This window comes from Melanostigma gelatinosum (genome assembly GCF_949748355.1).
Source record: "Melanostigma gelatinosum genome assembly, chromosome: 4".
NCBI lineage: Eukaryota > Metazoa > Chordata > Actinopteri > Perciformes > Zoarcidae > Melanostigma > Melanostigma gelatinosum.
Window position 1 is genome coordinate 11,633,173 of NC_136637.1, and position 25,125 is coordinate 11,658,297.

Below are 25,125 nucleotides of genomic sequence, written 5' to 3' on the forward strand. Positions count from 1 at the left end.
GCAATTAAATGGGCAGTTTTTGTTTTTTACGGCCTTTATTCTGGAATCTGTAGCCGGATGTTGTGTTGCACAGACTTTCTGACTTGACAGTGGTGGTGTTTCTGCGGGTCCTGGACGAGGTGGATAGCAGCCGGATATAAATCTATAAAGGTGAGATTTCTGTCTCTATTAATGTATTGCATTGACAAACATGTACTATTTAAATCTAAAGTATCCTTCATGTATTGTTCATGAGCGTTTATGTTCGAATATCTGTGAAATTATTTCAGATTAAAGAACCTTTGACATATACGATGCTCGCTTTAGAGCAGCTGTTTTCATTGTGAAAACCATAAACCCGTCGTAGATGCATGTAATGCATATTTATTCGTGTAATCTGTTGGGATGGATCTGAAGGGTGCTATTTGCTTAGTGGATCTCTGGTGTGCCCAGGGGCCTGTCCTGCAGGAAAAGGCGTTCCACACCGTCCAATGGTTTAAATCCGGAAAATGTCTTAATGTGGAGGAACAATATTTGTATTCGATCACCTCCAGTTTATTGATTAATAGCGCAAACAAGGAGAGAGTCATCATATATAATTTATGTCCTGCAATTATCTGTAATTTTTCGAATAATATTTCAGCGATTATTATCATGAGATAATACTCACCATTAGTCCGAATATGAGGGTTACCTAATATTATTTGAGTTTTATAAATTAAACGTTGAGCCTTATGGAGGACTGTTGTGTGTCTGTGGTAGGGTGAAACATTTTGTCCTAAACCAATCAGATCTCGGCTAGTGCCAAAATATGGTGTGTGTGTGTGTGTGTGTGTGTGTGTGTGTGTGTGTGTGTGTGTGTGTGTGTGTGTGTGTGTGTGTGTGTGTGTGTGTGTGTGTGTGTGTGTGTGTGTGTGTGCTCCTCACACTGCAACAGCTCATTTCATTACAGAAGGAATGAAAACCGAGAATCCGGCTATAATTTGCCTCCCATATTCAAACTAAACATCTTAACTGCATTGGGTGCATGCCTACATAGTTGTATTCCTACTGCACATATACAGAAGGAAAATATACAACATGTAAAGGCTCCCAGTTCCTTGGGCTGCATGAACGGATATTGACAGCATGTACAGAAACATTTGTTTTTGAGTCTATAGATGAAAGTATGTGTGTGTGTGTTAAGGACAGAGACAGACAGAATATGTACATATTGGCCTTCATCCACTAAAATAAGACTACAATAAACCTCCATACTCCATAACAGTGCTTCTCATATACCGTCCTCCGAAACCAAACCCATCTTTTCTACCTGAGATAAGTGATCTGCTTACCTCACTCTGCACTATGTCAACTAACATTGTCATTGTTGGTGATTTAAATATCCATGTCGACAACCCCTCCTGTCAAATTGCAGCAGATTTTCTGAGTATGCTTGAGTGTCTTGGCCTGCAGCAGCATGTTGAGGTTCCCACTCACACCAAGGGACATACTCTGGATCTGGTTATCACTGACTCTGCTTCCATCAGTAACCTGCAGGTTTATGATCTCGGTGTGTCCGACCACAAGGTGGTCTCAATGGCCTTGACTTTTGTGCTGCCTACTATTAGACCTAAACGTCAAATGTCTTTCCGGAACTGGAAAAACATTGACTCAGCCACAATGACCACGGATCTCCAGCTCATCACCTGCCCAGCCTCTGCATCTATGGATGAATTAGTGGAACACTATAATACATCCCTGAGCAGTGTTTTTGATCTCCATGCCCCTGTCAAGTCACGTGAGGTAATTTTCTCACGCTCCGCTCCATGGTTCACACATGAGCTGCGGAAAATAAAAACAGCTGGGCGTGTTCTGGAACGACGCTGCAGACACTCTGGGCTCACTGTCCACAAACAGGCTTTCCGTGAGCATCAAAGGGCCTACTCCAAATCCCTTAAAGATGCTCACAGTACTATTCCAGCTTAATCAATAAAAACCCTGGCAACTCTAAACAGCTTTTTTCAACCATAAACCATCTCCTGAAACCACAACCATCCTCTTCAACTGAGGCTACAGAGGCGCAATGCAACAGCTTCATTGACTCTTTCAGATCCAAGGTAAACAACATTCGCTCTCTGATGTCCAGCTCTCCATCTTTGCTTCCCTCTGATACCAACACCTTATCTGCGAGTGTGCTGTCTCCTCTACATCTTGCTGAGGTTCAGGAGAGCCATGTTGAGGAAATCCTCAGAAAAATGAAACCCTGTACCTGTACCCTGGACCCCATTCCTACTGCTCTGCTCAAATCACAAATCCCCACTCTCAGTCCGTTGATCACCAAAGTTGTTAACCTTTCCCTTCAGTCTGGCTGTGTCCCACCTGCACTCAAGGTTGCTGTCATCCGTCCCCTTCTCAAGAAGCCCACCCTGGACCCAGAGGTTCTAGCCAACTACAGGCCTATCTCCAACCTCGCCTTCCTGTCCAAAGTGTTAGAGAAGGTAGTTGCTTCTCAACTTCAGGACCACCTCAAACACAACAACTTGTCTGAAAAATTTCAGTCAGGATTTCGTTCAGCCCACAGCACTGAAACAGCTTTGCTCAGAGTGACGAATGACCTGCTGATGACAGCCGATGCAGGATCACCCTCACTCCTCATCCTCCTGGACCTGACTGCTGCATTTGACACAGTGGATCACACTATCCTCCTACAGCGCCTCCATACCACCATTGGACTATCAGACTCTGCACTCAAGTGGTTTCAGTCCTACCTTTCAGGCAGAACTGAATATGTGTCACTGGGAAGATACAAGTCCAGACTGCTCCCTGTCTCCTGTGGTGTTCCGCAAGGGTCGGTCCTCGGCCCCATCCTCTTCATTATTTACATGCTCCCCCTCGGTCGTGTCATCAGCAGACATAGGATGTCTTTCCACTGTTATGCTGATGATACACAGCTCTACATCAAAACTGCCCCAAGCCCCTCTGCAGCCATGTCATGTCTCACCTCCTGTCTTGGGGAGATGAAGGCGTGGATGAGCAACAACTTTCTCCTGTTAAACAGTAGCAAAACCGAAGCCCTCCTTGTTGGCACTCCACACCAGGTTCAGTCATCCTCCATAACTCATCTCACCTTCGACGGTCAGGTCATCCCCCTCGCCTCCACAGTCACTAATCTGGGAGTTAGGTTTGACCCTCACCTGTCCTTTAATGACCATATAAAACACCTGTGCAAAACCTCGTTTTATCATCTCAAAACATCTCCAAACTCCGCCCCACTTTAACCCTGTCAGATGCAGAGAAGCTCGTCCACGCCTTTATATCCTCAAGACTGGACTACTGCAACGCACTATTCACTGGGATCACTGCCAAGAACATCCAGAAGCTGCAATACATCCAAAACAGCGCTGCCAGGATCCTGATGAGAGTCCGGAAGTATGAGCACATAACACCCATTCTGCACTCCCTACACTGGCTCCCTGTCTCATTCCGGATTGACTACAAAGTCCTACTACTCACACATAAATGCATAAATGGACATGCACCTCCCTACCTACAAGATCTCATCACTCCCCAAATCTCCACCCGCACCCTCAGATCATCAAACAGCTCGCTCCTCCGGGTCCCCAGCACCAAGCTCCGCACCATGGGCGACCGGGCCTTTGGCTCGGCAGCTCCACGCCGATGGAACAGTCTCCCTGACCACCGAAGGGCAACACAGACACTGGTCTCTTTTAAGACTGGCCTAAAAACCTTTTTATTCAGGAAAGCCTTTCTGACCTAAGTCACTGTCAGTTATTTCTTTTGTGTTTCTGTTCATTCACTGGTTTTTATTTTTTTATTATTGTTTTTTTTATGTTTTAACTATGCTTTTACTTTGTTTTTACTATGTACTGGCTCTGTGGCACTCTGAGATTTAAAAAAAAAAAATGAAAAGTGCATTACAAATAAAATACATTATTATTGTTATTATTACAACTCTTCCGTCAGTTTTAATTTAACCTCCAAGGATCCCAAAGTTTCACGTGTTTGAAATAGTCTGAATGTGAGCCGACAGTCTGCAGTTCACATCTGCACTTCCTCTGCTGACAGTAAAGTTACCGGCGGTGAGGGTCTTGTGAAACACACATCCATGTTGCCTGTAACAAACACTGCTACAGTACCAACCGCAATCAGATTCATATGTTGGGTCCATATCTTTTATGACATTTTTAGATATGAGTCAGTCTGTCAGAGACATGAATCTCGTCTGACCACTGCTGCAGAAAAACAGACTAAATCTTCAGAGTTGTTAAATTAAGATGTTTCTTACCTTGAAGAACGGTTACCACTGAACTAATTGGTTTCAGTGGAGAATTTCACAGTCAGATCAGATGATAGTCTAAGCTTCAAAAGGTTTAGAAGAAGTGTTTATTCTAAACTGACTGATCAGACCTTGGCTTGGATGTCTATTTCAAAGTTGACTTTTTGACTAATGTGCTAAAACTGCAACATCGCTGACTCAGCTAAAAAAACAAACATGTCAATGGAAAGCACATGGGCTGAAATATCTGCTGAGCTGACTAGACACTTTGGTGCAACCGTAACATGAGCGGATACATTTTTAATAAGGCCGGCCAAAGAGGAAATCGAACACCAAAGCCCGACTGTGATCAAGTGTGATCTCACTTCCAGTAGGTTTGTTTTAGTCAGAGCCAGAGAAAACGTCTTTGTCACATTTTAAGATGTAACTTGTTTTTGGTTCAAAGTGACAAATGGACCTCTTGTGTATTTTAGTCAAGTGTTAACGTTCTGTATTGTTTTATTTTTGTAAAATCTTTCTCGGTAGCATTTTGACCAGATGTGTCGAAAGGTGTGCAATGGAAACAGACTTTTAGTGAATAAATCGTGACATACAAATATGGCTTATGTGTCGCTGAGGCTTCAGCTGAAGAGATGGAAAATGGCAGCAGATGAAAACACCTGAGTTCAGCGATGAGGAGACACATTAACACATGAAAGAAACAAAAATACCACATTTCCATAGAATTGTTTCATATTGTTTTTGTTCTTTTGAGATTTGATTGGAACTTTTGCAATGGTTCAATGGCACCTGCCTCGTGAATTAGCACGACCAACTGTTTATCTAGATGCCCTCAACTCCTGATACTAGTGTAAAGGTAGGGGATGGAAACACAAATGTGTGTGTGTGTGCGTGTGTGTGTCTTCATGGTCCTGGAAACACCAACGGTAGCGGTAGACGACCACAAGCTTTCGAGTACCTTGCCGGGTTTGTATATGTCTGTGGATACAACGCAAACCGTGCTAGATGCAGTCATGAAACTCTACAGGTGTGTAGTTGAGATCAAAATGAAGGCAGAGTTTGAAGATGGGTGTGGTCCGAGCAAGGGCGCTGTAATTAAGGGGGTAGGAGGTGAGGAAGATGCCACTGGCCCCCACACTTAGCACCCCTGGTCCGATTGCTGATCATGTGACGTTAGTCTGTCCGTGTGTCGTCCTTTGAGCACTGTGGGATCAATGACGTGCGTGATGGCAGTCTATCCATGTGGATCAGTTCATCCAGTGCAAACCCTACGTCTCCTTCAGCTTTTGTGTTTGTTCACATTTCCATTATGCTCGGTGAGTCACACTGCAGTTGGCTTCACTGCAGCGCACCGAGACTCTCATTTTCCGTCGACTTGATTGGAGGACAATCAAGTTCAGCGGAGTTGAAACGCTGAGTCACAGCTAATTTGAAGTTGTTCACAGATACCGTCGTAAGAACTGTGGCTTGCTGTATATTTCTGAGATGGAGACACATTTAGATGAATATAAACAAAGGCTGTCTAATAATATGAATGCATTGTGCTGAACATGGTCATCAAACTGTGCCAATTATTTCTGATGGTGTTGTACTGAGACACACTGCTCATCATTTCAAGCACTTTTGGACTTAATTCTATGTAGTATGCATCGTGGAGGGTTTTTAGAATGACACTGACGTACAAATATGCAACTTTAGAATAAAGCATTTCTTCTCACAGTCTCTCTCCTCCAGTAGCTTGGCAGTCTATGGGTTATTTGAAAAAATAAATACTGTGTTGTTTTGTTTGCAGAAAACACAGAAGCTAAACGCATGTGTTTTTTTCACTGATAAATCAGTGCAGCTATTCATTAAAATTCAAGCACTAACACATCTGGCAACTTGCACTTTTAGTACTCGTATTAGTACAAATAATTGATTAAAGTTTATTTCAGGCCCATTTTGTCGGATGAGTTCTCTTATTTGGTATTCTGGATTGAAACTCCTACTCAAATCTATGCAGTAGGAATTATTGACGTCACAATCGAAGCTGAACTTGTCATCAACCAGATAGAAATCGACACCTTCGCTGCTGCTGCTGCGTTTTTTAGATGGTCTCAATTATTTGCACAAATTAGACCAGAAATGATTGAAACATGTTTTGTGTGATTTCTGGTTTCTTTATTCTTTTTGACTTAGAGTTGTGTTGCGTGTAGCAGGTTCGGTAATGGCTTTAAACTGACATCTCTAACCTCTTTGCATAAAAAAATCAGGTATGTTGAGGGAGGGTCGGTGCTTCTTCATTATTTAACAAGGATCTCTGTGTTCCTTCATGTAAACCGATCGGCCGGATCTCTGAGGAGGGTGCAGTTGTTTTGTTTGTGCTTTATTCCCCGTGAGTTCTCGTGTTCCACTGGGGCCGAGTGGAGATAACAGTCTAAATATAGAGCAGGGTGCCACGACTTTGAGGCCTGTGGGCTCGACTCATTGTGCTCTCAAGAGTCGACGAGGTTTCCTGAATCCTTGTAGCCCACTGGTAGCTATAGCGTGGTTGCATCCCAGCAAATGTTGCAAGTCTCAGTCATAGTATGCCTCTCTTGATGGGGTTGTGTTGCCTGATCCTGTTGTCTGCTACTGCCCGATGCTTGTGTGCTCGTCGGTATGTCTTCATGTAATGCTTGTTGTGACTGTATGCCAGTCGTGGTTGTGTTGGAAATGTTTGGATGTGTTTTGCTGTCGTTATAACTTTTGGATTAACTTCATTTAGCCCCAATCCCCCTTCACTCAAGAAGCTTTGCCAGGCCGCCATTGTAAATAAAGTCTTGTTCTTATGACTAGCCTGGTTAAATAAAGGTTTTAACTCCCAGGTTGTATGTTAACATCATTGGTGTAGATATCAGGCTATACTTCTCAAGTCTGTAACTTCAGCTGTAAGCATTCGACTCCTGCCATGAAGGAGCCATCAACGTTTGTCAGACCTGACCCTAAAATAGTCCTCTTATTATCACAGTAATGGATGCTGTAGACACAGAGCTGTTGAAGTCCAGCTCTGTCTACAAACTGACTTCATCTTGCTGCTGCTTGTGCAATGAATTATTCCTTCCACATCTCCAGCTGATTGTGACGAATCGAGCCAATCGCCTCCAACCTTTCTGCAAAATTAAGAAAAGTCAGATGGGCCTTCTGTTTCCCCCTGCCATCGCAATGTGCTGCTTTGATTAATTACCATGAAGAAAATGTTTCATCCTGACTAGTTAATCACAGTTGCACTGAGTCTAGCAGATGCTGACAGAACCTCGTCTTTTGTCTGAACTCTCTGTGAGCTTTTCTGTGTGACAAATCACCTCTGCTGCTTTTTTAAGGGTTTCTTGGGTTTCATTTTAAAGTGTGTCTTTGCCAATGACTTTAAAGGAGACGGTCATTCATTCAGATATGGCCGATTACTAAACTATGCAATCAATAACAACTAACGCATCTGCATCCAAATCAGCAACAGTCCTGCATCATCTTGCCGATTACTTTCTCAATTAAAAGATTCATTGTTTTGTTTATTCAAATATGTTGTTTTACCAACAGTTCAAAACCCAAATATATTTAGTTGACTGTCATTAATGGCACAGAGAAGCAGCACATCTGCTGAAAGCTGAAACTTTCAAACATTTTGACTTTTTCTTTGCTTAAAGAATCATTGAAACGACTAATCAATGATCAAACTTGTTGACTAATCGACTTATCGTTGCACCTCTACTCTGCATTTTCTCATTATCTTCATCATGGATGAAGTTTTCCTTTCAGCTTCATCAGGTCAGCTAACTCGCCTTTCTATCTAAACATTCGTACTGCATGCTGGAATTTTCATTCACACCTCCCTACAACCCACAGCATAGATTTAGTCTTATGGTGCCATCAAGTCTTTTACTCTGAAACTTGTATTATCGCTCTTGAAAGAGTGTTTTAGGAGTGGCTCAAACACAATATTTGAATTTGTTCATTCAGAATAGGTCACTCTCATCTATTTTTGAAAGTACTGGGTGCAAACTTGTCATGGGAGGTCCTGATCATCACTTACATGCACAAAGTACAACATACATACTGTACCCTTTCTGTTAAGTTAAATTCGTTAAATTAGTAGTTAAGATAAATTGTGCTTCGCAACTTTGTAGAAAGGTATTTGTATATAAGTGTTTTACAAGGACATTACAAACATCATAATCATGTATCAGCATGTGTGCTCCTCTTTGACTTGCTGATGAGGTCTAAAACATCATCATCCTTACCTTAAACGACATTATGCACCATTTTCGCTGCAATGCATTCAAACTTTTCAACGGCATTACACAGAAGTATTTACAATCTTTACAAGCCTTTTAGAACTATGATAAATCCTTAATATTGTGCAATTGAAATCAACGAGATGGATTACCTGTGTAATTCATCACGGCCTCCTCAATGTTTAAATAGCCCGTTATACCTGTGGCCCTCCGCCCAGGAAGGAATAATCTTACAGAGGACTTGTTCATGTGACTAATATATTCACTGCACAGACAGGAAAGTTAGCTTCAAGGTATGCTGGGTTAAAGAAAAGAAAACCTGCATTGTGTGGCCCTGTGCGGTACTTGCACCAATTGCTATGACCCATGTAGCGGCGGCCATTTGATTAAAGCTTTGTGTTTCTCCTTCCTCTCTGTCCACAGATGGCCTCAGCAACAGCGACCTACGGGCAGAAGGAGTCTTCGGACCAAAACTTTGACTATATGTTCAAGATCCTCATCATTGGCAACAGCAGTGTGGGCAAAACCTCCTTCTTGTTCCGCTACGCCGATGACTCCTACACACCGGCCTTTGTCAGTACGGTGGGCATTGACTTCAAGGTGAAGACCATCTACAGGAATGACAAGAGGATCAAATTACAGATCTGGGTAAGACTTCTGGAGACGTGTTGAGTTTCCTGGACGGGGAGTAAATGAAACTGAGATCTATAATTAACATGTCCATGAATTTGAGGCTGAAGCTGAATAAGTAAGTCCTATTGATTTTCTTCACTTTCCACCATTAAACCGTCACCTGCAGTTGGTCAACAGTGACCCAAGACCAGCTTCATTTTCACATTATGACCTTTGAGCCTCATAGTCTCAACTTATTTTCTTGTCTTTCTACATTTTAAGTGCTTTTGTCTTTTCTTTTCTTGCGTATTGCTAAGATGAATCAGTTTAATCGGAGTTTGAAGTTTTCGGAGGTCATACAGACACAGGTTATACAGACAGAAAGTGACCTCTTAAGTCCCCAGGCGTCAGTAAGCCTTAACCGCAGTGCATGTTAGATGGTTGAATGTCTGCAAACCCCTCTCTCTCTCTCACACCTTTACAGTGCTACACCCTGAATGATGTTCATGAAGGATTGTCCTTCAGTGCGCGCCGTTATTCTCATACAGTATTTAAACAATTTTGTCATTTTGTCCCTGTCAATGGCGGCAGGATTTTCACCCAGTTCAGAGTAGTTTGTTTGGAGCACAGCGGCACCAGCTCTACATCTGAAGGCAGATTCAAAAAGCAGGATTAGAAGGTGAGCTAGACAGTTGTGAGAAAGATGAGGCTTTTTCCTTGGGCTACTCCCTTGAACCTCTGAAACAATAACATAAATATTAGTCATGGTTTTTTAATAATGTCTAATAACTCTGTGAAACACTGGCCTGTGGTGCAGTTTTATTCAGCCAACTCCTCAGATCGCAGTAAACATACACAAGTCTGCATAACAACAGCATCCTCTCTGCAACCTGCTCATCCAGCTGACCCGTGGATGAGTAGAATCCTATGGAATTCAATGGAAGTAACAACCGAAACACTCAGGTAACATTGATGTGCCTTCAGGAACAAACAGGGCGGTGTTTGTTGCATCATAAATGTGTTGTTTCCGGAGGACTCAGCAGTAAACACAATCATAGAGCAGCGCACTGTTCCAGCATCACGTTGTAGACAGCATCGGCCAATCGGCCCCACTACTACACATCTCACCCGAGTAGTTATCCACCCCCCCCCCCTCCTTCCCTACACACATGTAAAATCCCGACCCCCACCTCTCAGCTATAGACTCCAGTCGAGTAAAAATGAAAATGGTCAATATACAGTATTCTGCATATAGATTTATTTCACAGTGTGCAGTTAATCCCATTTATATAGATTTATGCAGACACATGATGTGTACTTATATAGTTTGTCATCCACATTATCTCACTTGAAGCCTTATATATTTTCATTCATGCCACTATATTGCCGTACTGTCGATCCTACTGAAGACCCTTTCTTTTTTCATTGCACTGGAAGCTCTATGGCTACATGCATACTGTCAGTGTTCATAACTGTAGACAGATGTTGGGCTATAACTAACAATTTTATCATATCATATCAAATAAATGTTCAGTCTTTTCTTCAAAGGGTCTTGTTTTGTCCAACCAACAGTGTAAAACCCAAAGATAATGCGATTTATAATCATATAAAACAGAGAAAATCAGCACATTTTCACATTTAATAAGCTGAATAGAACAATTATTTGGCATTTTTGCTTGATAAATGACTAAAGTTTTTATTCATGTGAATTCTTGAGCATATTTAGATTTAAAAATAACTTGCTTTGTAATTTATTGATTTATATGTCCTACAGCCCAAATATTTATTTAAAAAAACTCTTGATTTTCCCTTTAAATCCTTTGATTAAAATGAAAGCATGAAAAAGGAGACTTCTTCATTTTATAAGCTGGTCGCTAAAATCTCAAATGTTCACCGCTTTATATTTGAATCAGGGCTCATGGCGAAGGGAACGATGAGTACTCCAATGCGTTCGTTATGTCACAGCACACAGTGCTGCCGACACTGACAAGCTGAGTGTCCGACAGCACATTGAGTGGAGGAGCAGGACGTAAACTGCTGCTGCAGAACATTACAACCAACAGTGTGGAAATGTCAGAGCTATACACTTCTCCGGGAAATAGATGTCATATAATATCATTCTGACCTGAGAATGGTTGTGTGTGACTGAGTAATTATGCCAATGAATACAAGAAAATACACAACAAGCTAAGAAGTGTATGTTTACAGTGTGTTTTGTTTTTGTGTGTATTTGTGCACACATCTATGGAATCTGTCAGAGGCTGCACTTTGTAGTCCATGTTGCTGTATGTGTGTGCAATTTAGATGCCCTAGAAAGTTTAATCACGGGTAGAAACTTGGTATGTATTTGCTGTATGAGTGGTGTGATGTGTCTATAATAATAATAGTAAAGACAGCAAACGCCTATTTAGCATTCTTAAGCAGTATACACACATTTGATGAATGGTTTATGACACAATAAAATGTAAGAGGTGTGAATTCTCATGAATGTGGAGGTAAACCAGTGTAGCTGGTTACTTTGCAGTACATGTCAGTCGCAGTCTTTTGCTCTGCTGATCTCTAAACTGACACCGACAGCCGAGTGATGCTGTTGGACCAGAAGCTGCTCGGTTGGGTGTCAGAAACACACCAGGCTTTAATTCCCTGAGCAATCATTAGGACTTAGCACTGACATTCAATCTCACCTGGGATTGTGGGGCAGGGTCATTGTTTAGCGAAGCTTTCAGCGAAAACAGAGACAAGAGGAGTTCTTGATGAAGATTTTAAAAACCACAAGAGGCCTTTTAATATGCTGGCTGTACTGAAGCACATGGGAACAATCTGTCAGCGTGACAGTTTGAATGTTTAGACTTTCTTTAGGCTCAAGTATTGTCATGTTTTGTTTTTGTTTTGTTGTTGTTTGTGCACTTAAAGTTTCATCCGGATAATAAATCTTTAATGCAGGACACAAGATTGGTGTTCACGACTCTAGCTAAGGATTAGCACGCTGTAAACCGATCAAGGATTGTGTCTTGAAACACAAGACCAGATAGTATTAAAAGGGTTAGTCAACTCTTGAATCTAGCTTGTGTGGATTACCTGCCAAAGTGGCTTTAGTCAAACCTGTCAGAGGTCACTGTGAAATGGATTCTGTGAGATTTAATAAAAGCTAACTGCTGCTGTTTCCCCCCCCCCCCCAGGACACGGCGGGGCAGGAGCGTTACCGCACTATCACCACGGCCTACTACAGAGGAGCCATGGGCTTCATCCTCATGTACGACATCACTAACGAGGAGTCCTTCAACGCTGTCCAGGACTGGTACGTGATTGGCTAAGAAAGGGGTGTCGCATGAAAAGAGTGTAAAGTGATACCATGCAGCTTTACCTGTGAGAGGGAGTGCTGCGTTGAGGATGGATCAAGTGGTATAGCCAGTCTGGAAGTACATAAAGAGATACGATAGATTGATGGACAGAGACATGATCCGTTTCAAGTCTTAGTTTTGTCTCCTCCCAGGACCTTGCCTGTGTGTCTTTTAATTTGAAGGAAAGCTTTATCTTGATTTCATTTTGACCCACTCTATTACAGTATGTAAAAAACTAGGTTTCATTTTCACTGCTTAATGCTAATAATGAAACCTGTATTCATATAGCACCTTGTGAAAACAATGTTACAACGTGCTTTACAATAAAAACATGTGTTATCAAGATACAAGCAAAATAAAAAAATTCAGGATCAGATTTTGCAACTATGTTCAATCACCGTGATCTAGAACTTTGTTTAAAGACGCCATGTTTGTTCTTCACTGTACACACACACACACACACACACACACACACACACACACACACACACACACACACACACACACACACACACACACACTGATGAGAAAACATCAGGACACATTCAGCCTGCAGTGTGGTCACAGGCTCTGAGTTTCCGCTCTGATTGCTGAAGGTGTGTTTGTTCCCAGGTCGACTCAGATTAAGACGTACTCGTGGGACAACGCCCAGGTGCTGCTGGTCGGGAACAAGTGCGACATGGAGGACGAGCGGGTGGTGGGCGGAGACAGAGGCCGGCAGCTGTCTGAACACCTCGGTGAGTTCATGGTGTACGCACACAAATACACACTTCTCTGCGACTCATTGTGAGGTAAACAAACCTAAAGTGACTCAATGGACAGGCGGAAAGGTTTGCCTGCTCGTGTTACTAGATGAAAAGTCAGGAGATCACCAGAGTCAACCATAAATTAAAAACATCTCTGCGCTACATCTCGAAGACGACCACATCCTCTATAAACCCCTCTGACCCTCTACCACACCCTGTTTCCTCTCCAGGTTTTCAGTTCTTCGAGGCCAGCGCCAAGGACAACATCAACGTGAAGCAGACCTTTGAGCGCCTGGTCGACATCATCTGTGAAAAGATGTCGGAGAGCCTGGACGCCGGAGATCCTGCTGTCACAGGGGCCAAACAGGGGCCCCAGCTGACAGAGCAGCCCGTTCCTCCTCACCAGGACTGTGCATGTTAAAGCTGACTACTTCACCCCCCAACCCTTTTTCTCCCTGTTGCTCTTTGTCCTCCTTCAGCTGGACCCCGGGGCCTCGGGTCAAATACTCCCATCGCCCTTTTCACTCACTTTCCTGCTTCTTTCTGTAACCTAGTAAGGATGATTGGCTGAGGGACACAGGAGCCAGGTTGAAAAGTGTCTGAAATGCTCTGAGATGGACCAGTGCTGAGCCGTGTTTGCGTCCGGTTTCTCCTCATTAAAGAGCTTAAAGATGTTTATTTTGATCAGTGCTGGTGTTGGTCTGATGCCAAACCAAGTTCAATCAAACCAGAGTGTTTCAGACCTGAAGGTTCCCGACCCGTCATTTGTTGTCTCCTTGTTCCTCAGTGTGGTTTTACAAGAAGGATTTGACGGCGTGCGTCCTCAGAGTGCCATTTGAATCCTTCCGATGTTTACAGTGCTTTGTTTCCTGTCAGTCAAATACCTTGATAAGATGTCAGCCTCGGATACGGTGACCAAGAAGGCCACAGAGGAGGTAATGTGGCAGGACTGATCCAGCTGAAATCTGCTCCAAACTAATGTGCTACGTTTCTTTTCGGGTTTAGGATAGGACAGAATCAAACATGCATGGATCTGTGTTTCACATGTTGTCTCACCTGGTATCTAAACATGGATATTACAGGTGTTAGCAAGTGTTTTGTTTTCATTATTCATCTGAGCCTTTTCATTTGGCCTTTTTATGTTTTTTTTAATTCTGGTGCCCCTTGTTTCAACACCGGGTGTGGAAAATATGAACAAGATAGAGCTGCTTAAAAGTAGCAAAACATTCAGAGACAGCTTTTATTTAATTATATTTATTTCAAATGTACATATAAATGTTGTGCAATATATATATATATGTGTATATATATATATATATATATATATATATATATATATATATATATATATATATATATATATATATATATATATATATATATATATGTGTGTATATATATATAAAATATATCTACAGGTATGCATTTCTTGAAATTAATTTAGAAAGGTATGAAGTTCTATGAGGATAGTATCAAATATAAGAGGTCTATGTTGTTGGGTTTGTTTGGATGATGTGTGGAATTTTTTTGTTTGAACCCTCGCAAGCTCCTCCGTGAGTCGTTTCATTTCCCTGTTGGTTTAGTCTCATGCTGACCTCCAGAGATGTCACAAAGTCCCCGCTGAGAAAATATCGTAAATTAAGTCTGAATTACAAGTTAGAAAATTACAGATATGTTTTTCATCCTCCAAATCCACTCAGTGGGATTTCCAGCCAATGTAAGGGTATCTGAAAGGCATTTTGGCAACAAAGTTGTGCAGTTGCGCTAGCGAACAATGCTGCATGTTGATGTTACAATATTTGACATCGGGCCGAGAAAATCTTGCAGGTGATGCTAAAGAAGTTGAAATGATGTGATCTTAACAGCAGACAATTGCTACATTATGGAATATAAACGTTTCCTGTAAAATTTCATCATTCTCTAAAACATGATGGAATGGGTTAGGAAGATGCAAACATGTTGGTCTGTTTGATGTATCAGGAGAGAATAGGATAACGTGTGACATACCACCAACACGCAGCCATTTAATGTTTCCTTGCTTAGCGACAAACAGCCCAACAGTAAGCAACTTCCTCAGAATCAGTATTGGAGTCTATTTTTCTGTGTGTAATGTACGGACAGCACTGTTTAACAAGCGTCAAACAGCTGGAGGCTGAAATGTTCACAGACCAGGTAGCTGAGTTTCTAACATTAGTTTCAAGTCAATGCAGGAATTGAATATTTTGTTCTGAGGTGTTCTTGGTTGCAACGGCATATTTCCACTAACAGCTGTTTAGTCTGCATTGCATCACATTGCTCCCCCTCCACCAAAAGCTGAACTTGTTTCAATACAGTTTCCAAAGTTAGAACTAGTCTGCTGTGTTCTCCTTCTTTTCACTTCACCAAAGATTGCTGTCGAACAAGCTCACTGTTTTTGTAGGACGCCACAATGAGCAGTGTGACAAAGTTTAAAACTGTAAAGAAAGGAGTGACGAGAGAGAGGATAGGTTGAGAGAGCAAAGCGCTGTAACAAAATCATTATGGCGGTCCAAAGCATCGACTTCATAAAGTCAGAGACTCAGACTGTGTGATCAAAGCAAATCTGATTCAGAAAGTATTTATCTTGAGAGTATACAAACGGCAAACAAATCTGAAATCACAGATGAGCCTCTGACTGTTACAGTCAGTATTGCTTATTATAAGAAGAGGAGTGATGATGACAAACCTGCGAGCTGGTTTTGATCCTGGCTGTATTTGACTTCTTATTGGTTGTGACTGTTTCTTTTCCGGTTAAAATCCAAACTGTTAAACTGTTCTCCTTTCTAATATCTTCCTCTCTATATAAACCAGTTCTGTAAATACTGTTTTTTTGAGTCAAATTTGTGGATTGTGTTGTATCGACTCAGGCTTGCAACAAAGAAAAAAAAAAAGACAGTTAAAACTTGAAGCCCCCCAAAAGAGCCATGTTGTACTGTATCTGCATTCATTACTATAGGCCTGCTTGTGAATGAATGTGTCACTCTGTTACAAAAGCAATACACACTACAGTATCGACACAAAAAGAGAAATGCCATCAAGCTTGGTAGAAGTTGCCGACTTTAGATCTTCTACCAGCACGCAGGAACATGTACTTTATTTGGCCTCGTGTCACTGCCTCTTCACACGCTCCTCGGTTTGGGCCATTAAGGTCAGAGAATATGCTGTGGATGTTTTTATCTGTACTTTGTGGTAAAACAATAAAAAGTTACTAACAAGCAGTTGATTCTCGAAAGATTTTGTTCCTTTACGGGTGAGATACTGTTACCTGCTCGTTCGAATGAAGTTAAAATCTCAAAATGAGGCGATGTCGATATCGATGCAAACTAACTGAAATCCGCATGAATGTTGTTTAACCCAAAACAGTAAAGTGGAGATCCAGATTTATTCGAAGTAATCAAATTACTTTGGTTTCGAGTCATCTAGGTTTAGCAGTAACATTCTCCTGTTGATGGCAAATGTTTGGATGCTTCTTGTCCCAATAGAGCCTCAAGATGTCACTGTTTCACTCTCTGTTGGCAGAAGATGCAGAAGGATATTGTGCAGCAAGAAGCAACCCGTCACAGTTGATGCTTGAAGGGAAAATGCAGACAGAAATGTACTCAAGTAAGTGTAAGTAAGTGTAAGTAAGTGATCCTAATGTTGCCGTTGACATCCTGGAGCTATTCAAGGTTCTTCAGGATATCACAAACATCACCAAGATGTCATTTAACCCATTCGTGCGGTCAACATCATTTGCAATTTCACATTTAACCAGCAGAGGGAGAAAGACACCAGGGTGACGATGTGATGTTGATTTCTACACACACACACACACACACACACACACACACACACACACACACACACACACACACACACACACACACACACACACACACACACACACACACACACACACACACACACACTTCCTAAATCCTGGTTATTATACAACACTGACTTCTCTAATTCATTCTCCATCAGAGGAGCAACTATAAATCAACTTCTAATCAAGATAATTTAAGTTGATCCAGGAAAAATGTATTGTACTGACTTTAAGTTGTCAATTATAGTGTCTGTCTTGTGTGGGCACTGCCATATAACCCACAATATCATTTATTATTGTTTCATTTAATATACTGTAACTAGGGGTGTAACGGTTCACACAATTCACGGTTCGGTACGTTTCGGTACAGTAGAAAACTATAAATGCCAGAGAAATGTACTTTATTTTAAAATATATGTATTCATTACAACCAACATCATAAAGTTATTCTTTGACTTTGAACAATGATGGAACTATACCTGAGTGACTCATCTTCTGGGGTGTCTTCTTAGCAACACAAGCATAAAAAACAAAAACTGCTCCTGAATGTTATAGTATTGTTACATCTTGTATTGTTACTTACATCTTGCTTACATCTTGTATTGTTACTTACATCTTGCAAAAGAGATTTTTAATCTCAATGGGACTACCTGGGGGACTACCTGGTTAAATAAAGGTTTTAAAAAAAAGAAAAGAGTACCGAACTGTGAGCCTCGTACCGAAAGGTTCAATACGAATACGCGTAATGTTCCACCCCTAACTGTAACATATAAGAAGGATTTCCATGTTATTCTCAAGAATAACGTGCAATGAAATACAAAACTGATTCTTCAGTCAATCCAGTAGTTGAATACCTTTATGAAACTCAACATAATCTTAAAATTAATGGTTACAGTATGTCTGTATTTGACAGCCTTGGACCTGAAGGCCTTTACTATCAACTTAAGTCAGTATGTTGCACATACTGACTTAGACTTATGATTTTACCAACATGCATGCAGAGTTTCGCCAACATGTAGGACACGGTGTTTATTGCCGAGCAGCATTTATTTCAGAACACAGTGGCAGAAATCCAAACAGCTGTAGGCTAGAGGTGACAGCAATAGTCAGTGCAACTAAAAGGTTACAACTATTCACATTAAAACAAGAACACATTGACATATTGACACATTGACACAGTAGAGTAAAAAAAAGATAAATACATGTGTTTGTAAAGAGTAAAGATTATAAACACTGAATAATTGCACCCTTTGACACCCAGCTGTGCAACATTCGAGTATGTAAACAACATGCAAATTGTTCCCCATAGAAATAAATGGTAAATGGACTATATGTAGACTATCTTTTACATATCAAATGTGGGTGTATGTGCATGTCCTCTTACAGTCACCTCCTCATATATTAAGTATATCTGTGTCATAAATAGGTATTATATTAATGTGCATGTAGAAATATTGTAAATATGTTTGGCCCATGGTTTGAGACACAGCTAGTCTGTAAACGTTTTTACATGGAAATAAATAGAATTACGTGCTTTCTGTCCATAAAGTTGAGCATTTCTCTCATCAGGAAAGCCCCAAATCCCATTGAACACAACACTGCAGTTCAATGCTGCCTTGTTCACCAGTACACATGTGGACGAGGTAGAACAGGATTTCATCAGACATAGTGAAAGGAAAACGCTCTTCATTTCGTCATAAATGCAATGAATCAATTAGCAATTATTTTTAAAATTCCATGATTAACTTTGATTGGAGGCGCCTGTGGAGCAATGTGGATCCTGGAAATTGCTTCACAAATTAAAATGTCGACATAATATGTCTGGTCGATCATATCATCACTCTATTGTCTTCAATTTTGCTCTTCCAGGTATTTTTTGTCTTTTGCCGATGCTCAAAATCATTTGAACACTCGCTCAATTCATGTACAATTAGGCCTGGCCTGGCGTGCATCCACTCCACTGGGAACAGCGCACATCTGGGCTCCGCTAAATACAGAAAAGCCCAACATCAACAAAGTCCATGAAGCTTATATGCTGGTCAGCAGCCCCAACTTCAGGTCTGCTTCTCCGACTAGTGCACTTGGACCTCGTGTGGCAGCACCTGACAGCCGCTGTTCACGTGGGTGAGGACTTTCTGTTTCAGCTGGGCCACTTGATCCCTCAGCAGGCCAGCCGTCGAGGCCAGGTCGGTGTTGTGGCTTTTCAGCGATTTGACCTTGTCCTCCAGCCTGGAGATCCGCTCCAGTTTGCGCATCCGACACTTGGAAGCTGCGATCCGGTTCCTGAGCCTCTTTCTCTCGGCTTTCACGCTGTCGTGGCAGTCAATGTCGATGGGAGACAGCGGAGGGCTCTCCCCGAAGCTCTGAACGTCGGGGACCGTCTGCGGCTCCTCCTTCAGCGGTTGGACCCGAGACAGCTCTGGCTGCGCCGGGGCTGCCCCTAAATGATGCGACAGAGGCGGCGGGAAGGGGACCGTGTCCGTGGAGTAGTTGACAGTGGTTTCCAGTGTCCCGCTACCGTAGCTGTTCAAGTTGGTGTACACCGGTAGATCCGGCTGTACGGAGACCGGGGCGATATTGACGCACAGCTCCAGGCTGCCGTTCGTCTGCCCGGCTCCGTTCAGCTGATTCTGCTTGTGTAAATCCTCCAACGCCTTCACGAAGCCCTCCGCAAACTCCTGCTCGTCCGTCACCGCCTTCGGGTAGAGGAACCGGGGGCTTGTCGGTGTCGTTGTGACCATCCCGTTGGACTGGGTGATCAGCCTCTCCAGCTCCGGGGAGGCCAGTTTGAGCAGCCCCAGGTCCGGGGAGCTGAGGATGCTCTCGGCGTCGCAGAGATGCGGCTTGAGGTTTGCGTCGTCCGCCAGGCTCAAGTTAATATCCTTCTTCATCATTATTTCCGTGAATAAAACCAATATGTCGCTCACAACGGCGCCTTACCCATAACGTCACAGGGAAAAACAGCAGTGGAAAAAATGACCTGTTTAATTAGAATATCTGATACTTTACTGAGCCCGTTATCGGTCCTCTCTTCTCGAGCAGGATCTGAGTGAACTGCACGCCTGCGCGCACCGCCTCGAGCTTTTTCTAGGCTGGCACGTTCCATTATGTCACATCAGCGCGCGCGCATTGGGGCAGAAATTACGTTCGCCAGACTTTTTATTTAAATAATGGGACAAACCGAGAAGAGAGGAGGAGACGTAGAGCAGTCTCACTCTTCTCTGCATTCTGGTACGGACAAACAGGAGACAGTGCCCATATAGGTATATTAATGTGTGGTATACACTACTGCATTACTCCTGATAAATCACTGTTATTAGCTTTATGAAAATATGATGGTTGGACATTACACTATGTCCATTCATAAGTTACAGGTTTTAGATTTCTACGACTGGAGTTTCTATTAATTTATTTGTTCATTTGTATATAGACCCTATATACAGTATACGAGTGTGTGTGTATATATATATTTATGAGTGTTAGGTTATCAAAGACTGCAGCTCCCACACTTAAAAAAACAACGAAAAACATCACAACAGACCTCTTTGGATTCCATTACAGAGTCTTTTTATTACAGAGAGGTACAATTGCATTTTGGTGAATCCAAAAAAGGAACTTTTCACCTTATTGTTATAGTCACGCCTGATTATTTTAGGAGCATCCATTTGAGGGGATATTATCTGCATTTGTAGTTGTAACTTCAGAAATGCAAAATAGTCAGTAAAATTATAGAGTCACTATATTATCATATAGACCTCTGCTCAGGCTGAAGTTGGTCGATGGTCATTAAGGTGTAAGCTGTCCCTGCCTTCGAGGTCCAACAGAGCAAAGGGAGTGAAGGAGACCTCAATCAATGAGTCTGTATGGTCAAACAGTCAAAGGCAACATAAGTGAAAACACCTGTGGGTATGTAGTGTGTAGGGGCTTTAAAACAAACAGTGGGTTATGGAATCCATGGTGTTGTTTTTCAGGAAGTCCATGAATGACCATTCAACAACTTTTCACAGTCCTTGGGTTTTTCCTATGTTGCACGTTATTGTTTTCCATTGAAATTAAGCTTGATTCTCCTTTTAACCACAAGCTGAGAGATTGTTTTTGTGTTTCCCCCAAAACACATCATTTGACATGGCGGTAACAAAATCTGACAACCTTTTATTTTTACCTTAAAAAACAACTGTTATGAAGTGTTCTATGACTCTCAATGTGTTAAAGTCACTGACAAACGACACATTGTGATGTTTAACTCAGGATTCAATCATGCTCAGTTATTTCTCCACAAAAACTGAGCATCTGCTGAGCAAGAGCATGAGACGTGCTTGAAAGGTCTGTGAAAAAATAACAATGGACCTTGTGTTAAGATTTCTTTTAACTGCATGAGTCATTCATTTTCTCAGTTGATGATCTTTGGTACCTGTTAGAGGAGAAATAAACTGTAAAATATTGTCAAACTAATATAATAAAGTCTGAAATGTTTAGCATTGGGATTCATGTCAAGAGGATGTCAAATGTGTACATATTGTAAAGCCCTCTGAGGCAAATTTGTAATTTGTGATTTTGGGCTATACAAAAATGAATTGAATTGAATTGAATGTTTTCATTATTTATTTATTTTGAAATTGCAGTTAGGCTAATTGCCTAACTGCATAATGGAAATATCAGCTTGCACAAGACATGAACAGATGTTGATGTCTCGCTAGAAAAGGCTTACTTCTGTTTTATTCCCTCAGCCAACACATCTGTTGTATTTCTGCACAACATAATTTAGAGAAGTTGAATCTGAAACTCCTCTGATTTCAACACTTTCTCCGGTCTCACACAACACATCCATCCTACGAAAAAGTCACATGATCATTTCAGTTTCCATTTGTGCGTTGTGATTTTCTATAATTTCCCTTTTTAAAATGTAATGTCCCAAGAGGTTCAATAATATTACCACTGTTTGTTTTCAGTGGATTTCTTCCATGGTGAACACTTCTCATAGTGGAAGCTCTGTTTGTCCAAGGTTGATACATTTGGTCATAGTTATCCAGACTATCCACTAATACACAGATTTCTCACTCCATATAAACATACCATACTTTTATTCACTGTATTGTGTACAAACACACTTCAAGTCCCAGTAAATGAATTGAATAGTTCCTTTAATATGCCATGTCTGTTTGGTTCCCTCCCTTTACATTTTCTTTAGTTTTTTTCTGAAAAAAACAGAGATGGGACCAAATAGTTGCCTTCATTACCAAACAGTGTTCTGTCAGCTCGTAAAGGGTTACACAGAGGAGGTATGTGCGTCACAGGTAGGCCCCATCGCTGCAAAGCTTTGTGTGGGTGGATCACATGGTGGACCCTGTGATGTCAGAGCTCTGAACATTGTAGCGGAAATGGAGGGGGGGGGGGGGGTAAACCAACAGAGGAGAGATATTTTTGTCTAAAAGCTGAGTATCAGTGTAGAGAGAGTGGGGGTGCTGAGCCTGCAGTCAAGGAAAGAAAAGGGCAGGCGGTAGCTGGAAAAGCATGTAACAGACAAACTCACACACACACACACACACACACACACACACACACACACACACACACACACTCACACACACACACACACACACACACACACACACACACACACACACACTGTCATTTCCCTTTCCCTTTAATCACCAGCACACAATGTGAGGAAAATACATTTACAAAGAGTTAAACACGACACATATTGTGTTTCTGGCCACTGAATTTCCAAGTGATTTGTTATTGTGTTGTGATGTAGTATTACATGTTGTTAATGCCAGATCAAATTATTTCCTCTCAATTAATTAAAATGTTATCGTCTGTCTTGTTATCAATGAGTAAAATCAAGGCACGGAAGCAGTGTATCTAGCCTTACTTTGGTTAAATCATGAAAATTTATTTTTAACCATAAAAAATCACGGTTGATCACAAACCGAATGTAATGAGCTGCTGTTGTTCATGAAGAATAAAACGAAACACTGTTACAGCTACTTTTCAAACGTATGGAAAGTGAGAGTTTGATACCTAAAAACAGAGTATCACTTCAAAGGTTATCGTAGAGTTGCAAGAGAAAGAGTTGAATTCCTCCACACTGTCAGCACTGACTTTATTAGATATGCAATGTTTTTCGGTCATGGACCTTTGTTATGTAAGCCAACAACATCTTTTTACTTGAATCAAAGACAGCAAAGACGAATCAATAGTTAATTAGTTGACAACACAGTGAAGAATTTCAGAGAGAGAAAAATGTGTTTCTTTTGAGTGTGCATGATATATGAAAAAATCAACTTCAACATGTAAAAATCCAATTTTGATTTCATTGGTGAGAATGCGTATACTCTAAAATATGTTACTACCAAAATTAAAAAGGGCATTACATGTAACCTGGTCTTTCATTTTCAAACTGGCAGACAATAACTGGAGCCGATCCCAGCTGACATTGGGCGAAGGCGGGCTACACCTGAACAGATTCAAAGACTATCGCAGGGCTGACATAGAAATTAGAAATAGAGACAGACAGACAACCATTCACGCTCACATCCACACCTACGGGCAATTTAGAGTCCTAAATTAACCTACGCTGCATGTCTTTAGACTGTGGGAGGAAGCCGGAGAGAACCCACGCTGACACAGGGAGAACATCCAAACTCCACTCATGCACATACTGCAAATTAAAAAAGAGAAGAAGAAAAAAACAACTCTTATTTTTAAATAGTCAATGTGCTAAAATATTAAAAGATACCTGTATGGTGCTGCATGGTCCTACAGAAGAAACTGTTCCCTCTCAATTCATTTAGGATTCCTGACATGATAAAGAGTTCCAGATGTAAACATTGGCCTTTTACATGATTTATAGTGTGTCATATGACAAGCTAAATGTTCTAAATTCTTCAAACACAGGTCAACATGAGCTGTATAGTACATTCAGGCCTCCAGCAATATTTGTCATCAGTGACTGTTGGTTAATGCTGCAAGTCAAGACAGAAAGTGATGAGCTGTCACTGTCAGGAATGCTTGGCATCGGTTGAGAACGTTTTGTGCTGTATTGAGCAACATGTGTTGAATTTCTATGAATTTCTTGTGACACTCCCAAAATAATTGTCACCGTTAATTAATGAATGTGTTAACGCGATAATAACGCGTTAACTTGCCCAGCACTAAAATATACATATCATCTTTATAATAATAAAGATGATGTATGTATTCTTAAAACAAGACAAAGCCTTAATGGCTTTAACATGCTACTACCCAACCTTCAAGTGTGGCTGGTCACAACATCAGAAAACACAAAGCAGCCTTAAAGAGACAGTTTACCCCAAAATCTAAATTACATATTTTTTCTCTTACCTGCATTGCTACTTAAGGTTGTTTTGATGTGAGTTGCATAGTTTCGGAGATATTGGCCATAGAGATGTTTGCCTTCTCTGCAACAGGACTATATGGCACTCGGCCTGTGGCGCTCAAGGCATCAAAAAATACATTTGAAAAACTCTTTTTCAAGAAAGACCCAACTGTCACTTTAATTAACATTCAGTCACCAAACGTGAATGGCTACATTTAAATTAAATTAAAGATCAGATTGTGTAATACCTCAAAAGTGTTCTGTGGGTCAATATATTGGCCTACATTTGGAGGGTGGGGTTAAACATATTTTCAGGATTCAATTTTCTGAGGGATACTTTTTTTTTCAGCACGCTTCAACAGTAAATAACGTAAATAAAAAGTATAGGTAGGCTACACATGTAATTGTCCTACTAACCTGCTCCACTGGGCCTGATGACGTAGTTTCTAAGTAGTTCCACGTTCATGGTTCACATAGCAACCCACAGAGAGAGAGAGAGAGAGTGTGTCTGCGTACTATTGGTTTGTTTAAAACACACTTGTGCCCACACACAAACACACACTGACAGTTTCACACACTTAACCACAAAACCTCACTAGGCCTACACCTCATGGTTAAACATGAGCTGTTGTAGAGAAACAGACAAAAGCATCAGAGATAGCCGATTTCATTCATATTTTTTTCCAGAACATGTCACACATGGAACAAACTGGATCATCATAGTGGAACATCACACACTAATGTTGCCCCATA

The 25,125-nt window shown here is 41.3% G+C and overlaps 2 protein-coding genes across 2 annotated transcripts; one reads left to right on the forward strand and one right to left on the reverse strand.

The window, feature by feature from the left end:
- Positions 1–80: 80 nt before the first annotated feature.
- rab3ab (RAB3A, member RAS oncogene family, b) lies at positions 81–14,363 on the forward strand. The gene is made up of 5 exons (XM_079267728.1): positions 81–150; positions 8,932–9,156; positions 12,300–12,418; positions 13,074–13,198; positions 13,438–14,363. The coding sequence occupies exons 2-5, from the start codon at positions 8,932–8,934 to the stop codon at positions 13,626–13,628; spliced, it is 660 nt and encodes a 219-aa protein (XP_079123854.1). The 5' UTR covers positions 81–150; the 3' UTR covers positions 13,629–14,363.
- A 3,695-nt stretch (positions 14,364–18,058) lies between these two features.
- LOC306776733 (transcription factor JunD-like) lies at positions 18,059–20,074 on the reverse strand. Its single transcript, XM_079267542.1, has one exon. It carries the CDS (start codon positions 19,922–19,924, stop codon positions 19,103–19,105), a length of 822 nt encoding a protein of 273 aa, XP_079123668.1. The 5' UTR covers positions 19,925–20,074; the 3' UTR covers positions 18,059–19,102.
- Between the last annotated feature and the right edge of the window lie 5,051 nt (positions 20,075–25,125).

Excerpts from the sequence above, each read along its gene's own strand:
- rab3ab (XM_079267728.1), top strand. The coding sequence starts at position 8,932 with ATGGCCTCAGCAACAGCGACCTACGGGCAGAAGGAGTCTTCGGACCAA. Across the intron at positions 9,157-12,299 it reads GGATCAAATTACAGATCTGG|GACACGGCGGGGCAGGAGCG; the intron begins GTAAGACTTCTG and ends CCCCCCCCCCAG. Across the intron at positions 13,199-13,437 it reads GCAGCTGTCTGAACACCTCG|GTTTTCAGTTCTTCGAGGCC; the intron begins GTGAGTTCATGG and ends TTTCCTCTCCAG.
- LOC306776733 (XM_079267542.1), bottom strand. The coding sequence starts at position 19,924 with ATGATGAAGAAGGATATTAACTTGAGCCTGGCGGACGACGCAAACCTC.